The 12,494-nt window shown below is 38.0% G+C and overlaps 1 protein-coding gene across 4 annotated transcripts in view; it reads right to left on the reverse strand.

Moving 5' to 3' along the window:
* The window catches only part of LOC126299335 (WD repeat-containing protein 7), a 324,063-nt gene that overhangs the window by 154,950 nt on the left and 156,619 nt on the right, over window positions 1-12,494 (reverse strand). For all 4 annotated transcript variants that reach the window (XM_049991168.1, XM_049991166.1, XM_049991167.1 and 1 more), the window contains one exon: window positions 4,517-4,676. In XM_049991168.1, coding sequence (XP_049847125.1) covers window positions 4,517-4,676 — 160 coding nt within the window. The remainder of the gene's footprint in view (window positions 1-4,516; window positions 4,677-12,494) is intronic.

Genomic DNA, 12,494 nt, shown 5'->3' on the forward strand with positions numbered 1-12,494 from the left:
TTCTATGATTAAGCAATCCTGTTGTGTCTCCTCTCACTTTCACAAAACTTAAAATTCTTTTATCCTCAGTACTGTCTACTTTTCTATCCATTTCCTCTTCAGTGCCTCCGAAACTTTACTTTTTCATTCAGTGTTGTGTACTTTCTCTACAGTCAGGAAGATCATCAGCAAATCTCATAGTGGTATTCTTTTAATTATCTTGTTCTAAATATAACATCCAGTGTGCACCTTCCTTGACTGAAGTTACACTCTTCTTCTCTCAACTGCTTTTCACTGTTTGCATTTCTCTCTAGAACCTTCTCAAAAATTTTTACCCAGTGGCATAAGGATAAGGGCCCTATAATTTTTTAAAAATCTTTTTGGCTTTTCTTCTTGTTACAAGTTCTATTATTTCCTCGTTCCAATATCCTGGAGTTTTTATAACTTACACTGCCAGCATGTTCCCATGTCCACCGCTGCTCTGGTCATTTCCATACTTAGTTCATCCAAGCTCAGTGCCTCTCCTTCCATCGTGTTTTTCAGTGCTGCCTCCACTTTTTTTCCTACATAAAACCTCTCTTCATTTCCAGTTCACTGTCTATCACCTGTAAAACCAAGTCATCCTTCATGCTCCATTTGGATTCAACAAATCAAAATATGTCCTCCACAGCTCTTTGACATCCTCCTCCACCTCTATCTCATTACAATTTTTGTCAACCATTCTTACATTCTATTTCTGATCATTCCACACAGCTCTTTCTTATATCCTTTAGCACCCTTTTTCATCATCATGGTGCATCTTACACCTCCCTTTCTCTTCTTGTCTGTAACCACTTTTTTTGCCTTGCTCTTTCTCCTTTAAAACACACACACACACACACACACACACACACACACACAGCCACACAGCCTGGATGCACAACTATAGGACTACAGTTTGGCGGGTGGGGGGTGGGGAGAGGTGGGAGGTGGCAGGAAGAGGGGTTGATGTGGTTAGCTAGCAGCTCAGAGGGAGGGAGCCAGTCTCTTAACAAGGAATGCGGGAGGGAAGGGTTGCACATGCATGGGTTAGGCATGTTGACATGGGTGTTGGTGTCAGTGGAGAATGGCGCACAATGAAGGTGACATGGAGATATGAACTCTAAGAGGTTGACAGGACAAGAATGGGGGGAAACAGTTGAGTGGAGGGTATGGGAAGAGTGGGTTAATGGAGATTACAGCTAGGAGGATTACGGGAGCAAAGGACGTGTTGATAACTCCCATCTGTGTAGTTCAGAAAAGCTGGTGGAAGGAAGGATCCAGATGGCCTTGAATGTGAAGCTGCCATTGAAATTCAAAATGTTGCACCCACATGCACGTCATGCCACCCAGTGGTCAACTTTATAATGCTTTGTAGATTCCACTTTATACATAAAGTTTTGAAATAATAAAGTAAAATGTAGGAAGAAACAATACACAATATACGACAATCTCAGCTCCTAAAACTCAAGAAGAAATCATGTGCAAAGCACAGGGTGAATCTTAGGGAAGTGTAATTAATCCATGAAAGAACTAGCTTACAAAATACTTGTTTGATCAATTCTTGAGTATTGACCACTAGTTTGGAATAATTACCAGGTTGGATTAATAGAAGATATGGTTAGGATCCAACGGTGAGCGGCAAGTTTCATCACAATATCATTTGGTTGGTGTGAGTATTACAGAGATGTTCAACAAACTCCAGTGACAGGAACTACAAGAGAAACGATGTGCATCATTGACAGGTTTACTACTGAAACCTAAAAGAATATGTCTCAGAGAAAGACAGGCAACATACTATTTCCTCCCCCACAGAATAAACATAAGATGAAAATCTGAGACTTCAAAGCTAATATGGAAGTTTACTGATACTCATGTTTCCTATGCATCACTTGTAAATGGAATAGATAAGAGGATAAGGTATAGTGACACTAGAAGTACCCACCATCACACACTATAAGATCGCTTACAAATTATATATGTAGATGTAGATGTACATGTGCAGAGCAAGTTAGTCTCCTGCTTTTGTTGACAACGAAAAGAGAAACATGTTATCAGAAGATGTGAAAAGTTATATGCTGTGCTAACAATTAAAAATCTCGTTTCTATTAAGTGGAAATCTTATCTATCGATGAAATTTACAGCACAGGCACCATGGGTGATTTGCAAATAAAAATGAAATGCAGCTATCAAAAAACTCTCATTGACATGAAGAAAAACAGTAACAGCCGCTGGTGAAGCTTGTTACACGTGTTTGTTTCTGGAGGGGCAGATAAGATGTAAAAATATATTCTTGCAGTGCAAATACAGATATCTCAGTACGTATCTTAAGAACTTCATCCTTTGATGGAACCTGAAGTATTAGTTCATGAATTAATGAAATGCCCACCGCAGATGAGACTATCGAAATCCTAGTGATCAGTTGCCAAATCATTCACAACAAAGTGCCAGAGTTCGAAGTGCTCATAAAAATCAATAGAGGTCATGTAATACTAGATACAGAAAGCTGGTTAAAACCTGAAATCAATAACAATGACATTTTTGATGTATATTCAAGTGTACAGGCATATCAAATGGACAGGTTTATCAGGAAGAAGGCGGTTTATTTGTTGCAGTAGACACGAAATTCAAATGCATTGAGACAGAAATTGAAGCTGTGTGCAATATTGTTTGCAAAACACCCAGTACCAAGGGCAGGCATAAACTTATAACTGGATGTTTCTATTAACCACAAGGTACACCCCCAGATATAAATGAAAAATTTAGAGAAACCCTCAGCTTAACAGGATGCATGTTCCCCAATCCTACCGTAATACTGGAAGAGGCTTTAACCGTTTCATATCTAATTGTCTTAATTTCAGTTTTATAAGTGGTGGACATGATACGATATCCCACGAAATAACAATAAATACCTCCTATTAAAACTGTGATCATGAGACTGTTTTAGCAACAAACATTACTAAAGTACAAAAGGCAACCAAAACAATTAGAAATATTTACATGTTCAGTGAAGTAGACAAAGAAGCAGTTGTGTTATTTCAATGCAGAACTTTGAGCATTTACCTCTGGACAAGTGCATGCAGAGGAACTGTGACAGAAATTTAAAAGTATAGTTGACCATACATTGGACAGATACATAAACAGTAGAACAGTTCATGATGGGGAGGGCTCTCCATGGTATACAGTCTCTGTAAATAAACTTCTAACAACAACTGTGACTATTAAACAATTGGTGTAATGCAAGGTATAAAGCTACAAATAGAGGAATGTTAAAGGAAACAAATTTGCCTGTGAAGAACGCTGTGTGTGAAACCTTCAACAATTACCATAGCAGAATCTTATTGAATACCTCTCACAAAACACTAAAAAATACTGGTCATATGTAAAGGCTGTCAGTGGCACGAAAGTCAGTGTCCAGACACTCATGGATGACACAGGAACTGAAATTGAAGACTGCAAAACAAAAGCAGAAATGCTTAACTCAGTTTTCAAATGTTCCTTACCAAAGGAAAATCCACAATTACTAACCCAATCTAACATCACTGCAAAGGTCAGTAATATAGACATTAGTGTCAGCAACAATTTTCAGTTACCTATAATGAAGCACTGTCCGAAAAAAAAGCTGCACAAATATTCAGTTACATTTTGATAGATTTTAAAAGTGGGTCAAGGATTGGAAACTGCATTTAAATGTGCACTTAACACACAAAACTGTAATATTATATGACTATACAGAATCAATGAATCACAATCGGAATTATTGAGTCATACAAGTACCTTGGTGCGACAATTTGCAAGAACATTGATTACAAATTATCACACAGCCTTAGTCATGCATAAAACAAGTGTAAGACTTCTATTCATTAGTAGGGTACTGGGAAAATGCAATCAGCTACCATAGGAGATTGCTTATAACAGACTCGTGCAACCAATCCCAGAATATAGCTCAAAGGTACAGGACCCATACCAAACAGGTCTATCATGTCATATTGAACATAAACAAACATGGGCAGTGTATATGGTCATACATTTGTTTGACCTATAGGAGAATACCACAATGATGCTGAGAAACCTGAACTGGCAGAAGTGGAGATAGATAGCTACCATCTATCAGCTATCCCACTTATGAAGTTTTAGGAACCAGTTTTGAGTGAGTAATACAGATATATATTAAAACACTATGTATCACTCACATAGGAACTGCAATGTCCACAGAGGCATTTAGGCACTAATATTTCTCATGTTTCATATGTGAGTGGAACAGGAAGAAGCCCTATAATTGGTGTAATGTGAAGTACCCTCTGAGATGCACTGGTTTATGGCGCATGCATGTAGATGTACAATGTAAAACAAAAGACCTGGCATGATTGCAATGACGAGAACTGTGTGAATCTTCCTTCATTCCTTGTTATTTTACTTGGAAATTATATTGCACATACAACTATTACTCACCATTAGCCTTCTCATTGAGAACAAAGCCTATAGACCATCAAATCTAGATAAACATTTTATGTCTTACCTATAAGAGCTTCAATGTCAAAGAAGAGGATATGAGATTCTGGATCCTTTGGATTTGTGTGAAGACCTTGAATGGACAATGGCAATGTGCGATTTTTCTGTTGGTCTGTTCCATCCTGGTTTGTAGCATGATGTAGCTGCTGGAGCTGATGAAGTCCTCTCTAAGCAGAAGGAAAACTAAATTTTAACATCTAACATTGTAATTAATATCAAACACACAACAATTTAATGTATAAATATTTAAGGAATATACGTAAATAGTGCTATTTTATGACAACATACAAATTAACCCCGTCAGTGCTCTAGATGTGTTGGCACGCATCGCTGCACCTTCCACCATTTACTGCAGATGTATTAACACATGTTCACTCCTCCTTCCTCCAGGTTCTCTAGATGTGTTTACGTATGCTGACCCCTGTGTGGTCCAGACATGATGGTCTGCCACTCAGGTACCTTTGTTCTTTGGACTTCAAAAAGTGTTGAGTCATACTTCCTTCCTGAGCACCAAGCAGCTGTTCAGTTGCTCAGTTGAGAGTCCCTGTGTGCATTCAATGCTGTGGTAGTGTGTTCCTATTTTCATAAATATTATTGTGAAGAAAATGGTTCATCCCTGCAGTAGTGAAGAGGATATCTTTTAGATTCTCACTAGAAGCTATAACAGTGACAATTCTCTGACAGAATCATGAAGTGAGACTCCTCGGCTGAGTACATCAGCTGGAACTGCACAACCGTCTTTATCTACAACAGCTGAAAATTCTTCAGAATTTGAAGTGTTTGAAAGTAGAAGTGAAATGTTTGGGTAAAGAGCTGTCTGTAGTGAAATATGTGACTTGAAGAAAGGTGCATCTGACTCATTTTTGTAACTGTGCAGCTTGAGGAGATAAGTGTGGCATACAGCAAGATTCTGACGTTCTGTCATTTTTCCTAATATTTGTGACAATCTATTGCAGATGAAATATGTAGATTTTATTTATACAACAATCTAAATACACTGGAATTGGTATGTTATCGATAGTCAAGGTGGAAATAAATTAAATTTGAGGGACCTTATTCTTACACTGCACTCTGTCTGCTTATGGCTCGTGTGGAAAAACTGAAAATTACTATTTGCCAACAGACAACCAGTTTTCTCTGAAATTCTGTCAAAAGAGCACTTTATGTTGATTTTGAGAATGTTTCCTTTTAGTGAAAAGTCTTTCAACACCAAAGCACAAGTTGTTAAAAATTGGAAAAATTGTGGATAAAGTGCATAAAACATTCCAAAGCATATTTTGTCCATATCAAAAGTTCTGATTGACAAAAGTCTATTGTTTTTCAAAGGCCGATTACACTACTCAACAGCCACTTTGCATCTGGGATACAAATTAATATATATTTCAGTTGTTTATTTCCATATTTCATTTTTTACTGTTCTTTTGTTTAGATGTCTCTTTACTGATCTAGTTAGGAAGCCATATAAACTATATCCTAGTTGTCCTGTTGGTGATCAATATAAACATTCTGCACCTCATATTGCCTGCAGAGCCTTACCATCACTGCAGCAAAATGGCCAAGAGGAAAATGCCGAGCCATGGCATTCGCTGTTCTGATGGTGTGGTGTTAGCCTAAAGACCATTTTTGAGATAGTTAACTCTGCCATACAAACACTGTAGTACATTCAACCACAACTAGATAGAACATAAACAATCAAAATGTATATTTAGTGCATTTGCTGGTGGCCAGAAATGAAGGATTGCCCATTCCTCTCTGTAACCTGCAAGACACAGGTCTACAGGGTAGGTTCACCAAATACTCCTGTTTCTGTGCCTATGTGACAGCTGTGAGACTAAGAACCACTGTACAGTCAAGGAATGGCATAAAGGAACTTGTATGTATCTGGAAAGGAAAACGGAGGGACATCTCAAAGTTGAGCCTTATGAAGAACTTTGTGAAAGCCATGGATAAAGGAGGTTAAGCCTGTTATCATTTGAAAGAAAACGTTTATAAATTGAGTGAAGCAAAGCTGAAAGAAATTATATTTGTTGGCCCAAAAATAATGAAATTGATGAAAGATCCCACCTTTGGCACAAAACTCACAAATATCGAACAGGCTGATTGCTCCTCTTTCAAAGCAGTGATGAATGACTGTTTCAGCAGCAGAAGAGGTGATAACTATATTTCTGAATTATCTGTTAGACAGCTACAAGGACATGAGCTGTAGAAAGTCAGTTAATATTCACTTTTTACATTCTCACCTTGATTTCTTTGCAGAAAATCAGAGCTGTAAGTGATGTGCATAGTGAACACTTAAACCAAAACATCCATACAATGGCACACCATTATCGAGGTCACTGGGAACTTTTGATGATGGGTAACTACTGCTGTGGTCTTGTTAGGGACAGTGATGAAATGGCAAACAAAATAAGTGCACCTTTGCCACATTTTTCGAATACCAAATAAGATTAAAGTTCAAACTATATTGTGAGCTAATTTAGACCTACTGTTGGTGTCATATCCATATATACATATAAAAAGTATTGAGTTATAAAGTTATGAATATGTATTTCCTTATTATTTTCATTCTTTCAACATTCAACAGTACCACCAAATGGGGTGATTTCGGATGATTTCGTCGTTATTTTGATTGTAACTTCCGTATATATTGTTAGATTAAATTGATTGTTATGGAAGTGGTAAGGTATATGTGTAACGAATAAAATGTCCCAGAACTAGAAAGTGTATGAGTAGGTATATTTATCTGAGGCAGTTAAATAAAGTGTCCAAAGTCACCCCATGGATTTGGGGTGATTTTGGATATGTGTGTTTTGTAAATATCTGTCCGAAGTTACAGTATATAGAGGGTGAATTTGAACAGTTACTGCCTTTTTTTAAAAAAAAATTCTACATGCTTTTCATTTGATTTTTTTTAAAAGGTAGCTCTTTGTAGCAAATAAGTGATATGGAATGATACAATGAATTTTATATATCACAGATACGTTTTTATTTTGCAAGAATTTAAATAAAAAATTTTTACAGTTATTAACTGAAATATTAGAAACAGACAGAAACAAAGTAACTTAACTAAAAGGTCAAAATAATTTTCCTCATTCATCATTCCAAATTAAGTTGCAAACACTTTAAATAAACTATTGTCTTTGAGTCTAAAGCACATCTTCTTGAAAAATGAACATTCCGCTCTTTTCAACTGGTGTGGGAAGTACACTCAAAATTTGCAATTTTTGTATTGTGTCTTCATCGGGGGCATTAGGAAACACAAATATGTTTTCACTGTTCTCGTGTGGGCGCAATAATTTCACACTTACTTCCGTAGCACCAACATTTGTGGCCACTCCCACATACTGCCTTGTTTGCTCCTAGTTTCCACATTTATATTTGTACTCTGCAACAAGAAAATCCTCTTCTTTCAGCAGTAAAACTTCACTGGATGATGTGTTGTTTTCACTTTCACTACTGCTAGAAGCACTGTCACTTGTTTCAGCACTGTTTTCGTTTCCTTGTAAATCTCTGCCAGTGATTGATTTTCCAGGTTGAATGTCTAGTTTGCAGCGGCGGCGGGAACTATCAAGCTTATTTGGAGGATAACAAATTTCTTTGAGCATTTCTTCAAAAGTGGAAGACGATGCGTCTGCGTTGCTTTGATGGCTCTCCTCATTATCAGGCAATTTTTGTAAGATTTGATCAGGATCAAAAGGGATTAGGCCTGTGACGCGAAATCCACCCTTTATATTTTCCTTGGAATTTGCTGAAATCTTCGTCAGTGTCTGCTTCAGAAGAGATGAGAAGGCATCCTTGGAAATGGTTGTACGAGTATGTTTCTTTCAATCAGTTAATACAGCTCGCCACACTGCTTTCATTGGCCTGAAGAAGCTTACATCGAGTGGTTGGAGGAGGTGGGTGCCATTGGGGGGAAGGAGAATGAAAGAAATATTGTTCTGCCCACACTCTTCAATAACACGTAAAGACACGTGACTGGATAAGTTGTCTCAAATCATGACTGTTGGCCGGTTTTGCCTCTTCAAATAGTGCAAAGCGATTGTAATTAACCAGTCTTCAAATACTGGCAGGTCAAACCATCCACTTTTGTTCCTATTGAAACGGGTTCCTTGTGGTCCACCTTCCCACGTGTCTCACAAATGCTCTAATTTGTAAAGGACGTATGGAGGAAGCAGTTTACCATCAGCACTGGCTGCCATCATTATTGAGACACTAGATTTTGATGAGTCCATCACTTTTTCAGCATGCTTACTCCCTCATTTCGTAATTAGCTGCTGCTTGCCTGGATCATCTGACATGTTGGTTTCATTGTGGTTGATCATGTTGCTGGGTGGGAGATTTCCCAGCTTTGCCTTGATATTGGAGAAAAACATCTTAACAGTTTCTTTGTTCACTTCTACACGAGCTCATTTAATATTTTCGCTTAAGTGAACGGAAAGATTTTTTGACTGTCGTTTGAGGAATAAATGCACCCATTCTTCTCCTGACAAATTATTACAAAATTTCTTCTCTTTTCGGCCAGATTTATCAAGGTAGCCATAACTAAATATCTAATATCCAATTTAGTGAAGGGAAATCCCCAATGTGCAGCCCTCAAGATACCTTGCTTCATCACTTCTTCTTCTTCTTCTTCTTCTTCTTCTTCTTCTTCTTCTTTATTTAGCACTGGCTGTCCTCCCATTTTTTTCGGATGTGCTTCCTGCACTTTATTTTGTAGGGTTGATTTAGGTATACCATACAAATCACACGTTTTTCTTTACAATAATTTACCATGTTGAACATCACGAACAGCTTTATCTCAAAGTTCCGAGTCATAATTACACTATACTGTAGCACCTCTCCTGCTCTTATACGTTCTTGGCATTTTCCAAAATCACCCCACACAGAACACTGTTTTACAAAAACCATCGTTATTTTATAATCTTGTACGAGAAACTCGACAAACTTGTACAGAAATTGTCTCGATGCTGTTAGCTACTGAGTATGTCGACAATTACAGTTAAAATAACTTCCCGCTCGAAGCAACAATAGAAAGTTTCCACTTCACCATTCTGCATGGATTTTTAACACTGAGACTGTTCGTCAATTATTCACCTAGGGAAACAATTGACGCAAAATATGGCAAAGAGCAAATAAGCCATACTGTCACAATTCGCCCCAGCTTCCGAAATCGCCCTGTTTGATAGTACTGTTTTTTATTCTGCTATATATCTAGGAAATATAAAGTGATACAGAAAAACTGATTTTACCAATGAATTCAACAACCCAAAATTAGGTAAAGCACTCTTTTACAAACCAGATGCAGAAAAAAAAGTTTAAATTTGCTGATTAGTATTATCATGCAAACAGTATATTCTCTCATGGAATGTGGGAATCCTATTTATGTCAAAAACTGGCATTTGAGCCTAGACCTGTTGTTCTAGCTTCATAACCATGGAACATCCACATGTGTTACTGTTCATAAAAATGGGCAGAACAGGCCCAAACCACAGGACAAATTGAAACGAGGAGAAATCCAGCTTATGTCCACTGATATAATGCTTGCCATGAAATGGTCCAATAAAAAAAGAAGTGTGGATGTTGGCCACTTGTAATACCACAGAAATGTCTGAGACACGAAAGATGGACAGGAACACTGGTGAAAGGATCATGAAATCACAATGAGTTCCAGCTGACTACAATGACATGCTACTAAATTCAGTCAAATCAGTGCTGAAGACTGAAATGATACAAAAATTTATTTTCTGATGTCTTGAATCTGTGCATTTTAAAGGCTCATGCTCTCCATACAGTAGTAACAAGGTGAAAAATGACAATAGGCGAGTTTCAACTACCTCTGGTAAGAGAACTTCACGATGCTTATGCCAAAGACTGGAGGAACACTGGTAGAGGAAGGTGTTCTGACAATGAACATTCTTTAAATTTACCGAGTAGCATTTTCCAGATCACACAAGGCACAACTTTGAAACATGTAATGTACCAAATTTGTATTGTGCCAAATTTCAAGGCTTATCTTATACAAACTTCATAGATTTCAGATTCTGTAATATACGTTTAGAACATAAAGTACAAAAATTAAAAACATAGCACTCACTGCACCACTGAACCAAAAGCTATCACAATGACGTGGCAAATGTCTTGCGATACCTCCTGCTACTGTGGCGTGTCTCCTATTCCCTCGAGTAGTGCAGCAACTTGAGGTGGCATGGACTCAACATGTCCTTGTAAGCCTCTGCAGAAATACTGAGCTTTGGTGCCTCTATTGCCATCCATAATCGCGAATTTGTTGCCAGTGCAGGTTTTTGTGCATGAACTGACCTCTTGATTATGTCCCATACATTTTTAATGCGATTCATATCAAGTGATCTGGGTGGGCAAATCATTCACTCAAACTGTACAGAATGTTCTTCAAAGCAGTCGTGAACAACTGTGGCCCAGTGACATGTTTGGGAACATGAAGTCCATGAATGGTTGAAAATGGTCTCCAAATAGTCGAACATAACAATTTCCAGACAATGATCTGTTCAGCTGGCCCAAAGGACCCAGTTCATTACATGTAAACACAGCTCACACCATTATGGAGCCACCACCAGCTTGCACAGCATCTTGTTGACAACTTCAGCTCATAGCTTTGTGCGATCTGCACCACACACAAACCCAACCATCAGCTCTTACCAACTGAAAGGAGAACGTATCTGACCAGGTCACGTTTTCCAGTCTGCTAGGGTCCAACCGATATGGCCACCAGACCAGGAGAAACGCTGCAGCCGATGTCGTGCTCTTAGCAAAGACACTCACATCAGTCATCTTCTGCATAGCCTGTTAACATTGATTTGGTTGCACTCTCCTAACAGATATGTTCATCATACATTCTACATTGACTTCTGCACTTATTTCACACAGTGTTGCTTGTCTCTTAGCACTGACAACTCTACACAAATGCAGCTGTTCTCAGCTGTGGAGTGAAGGCCATCAGCCACTGCATTGTCTGTGGTGAGAAGCAATGCCTGAAATTTGGTATGCTCAACACACTCTTGACACTGCAGAGCTCAGAATATTGAATTCTCTAACTACAGTGGAACTTCAGTTTTTTTGTTCTCCGATTTTACGTTTTTCACGGTTCTACAACATCAATTTGTAGCTCCTCTGAAAAGATCATAAGATCAATACTAAAAATTCCCTGTTTTTATGTTTCTTCCTAATAAAGTTTACTCAATTCTACATTCTTACTTGACGTCTAGCTTGACTTCATTCCATTTTCTTCCTATTGACATCTGAGGTGACCTAACGAGTTACAAGTGGCACAAAACACAGACGGTCTACACCGTGGGTGGTGGTGGACTTAAAGGAATATTTTATGCTGTTGCAGAGAGGGGAGACACGAGGGAAGAAATTCTTATGTAATCCACAAAATTTTCAGTGTTTAGCTTCACCATGCAACGATGATGGTTAATACTACTTTTTGCAGGAACTGACAATCGTAACGTGGTGGCACTATGAAGGTGACCGGGAATGAGACTATCAATTTGTCGATCACTATAGCATCAAATTGATGTTTATTAGCAACAGGAGAATCTCAGCTGTAGCTAAAACTCTTTAGGGGAATATATTCATAGTTGCACAATGTGTGAAATATTTGTGACAAGGGAGAAGACGAATGTTAGTGCTCATTATTTCACTTGCAGCAATTTAAGCTGTCCTGTTAGATTCTTGTCTAACCACACACTAGGAAATAGCCATATATTCAGAAACAACGGAAAGACAGCAAAGCATTTGTGACAAGGAACAATATGAATTTTATTGCTGCTCATTTCAGTCACATAAATGTAAGCTGTCCTCTTAGGTTTCTGCCTAACCACACACCAAGAAATTGCTACACATTCACAACAAACAAGTAAATGTTAATTTCATCCTTCTTTCTCTAACCTGACAGAAATGTTTAACAACATCGAATACTGCAGAACACATTGTATTATGATCATAAT

Source organism: Schistocerca gregaria, chromosome X (assembly GCF_023897955.1).
Source record: "Schistocerca gregaria isolate iqSchGreg1 chromosome X, iqSchGreg1.2, whole genome shotgun sequence".
NCBI classification, from domain to species: domain Eukaryota; kingdom Metazoa; phylum Arthropoda; class Insecta; order Orthoptera; family Acrididae; genus Schistocerca; species Schistocerca gregaria.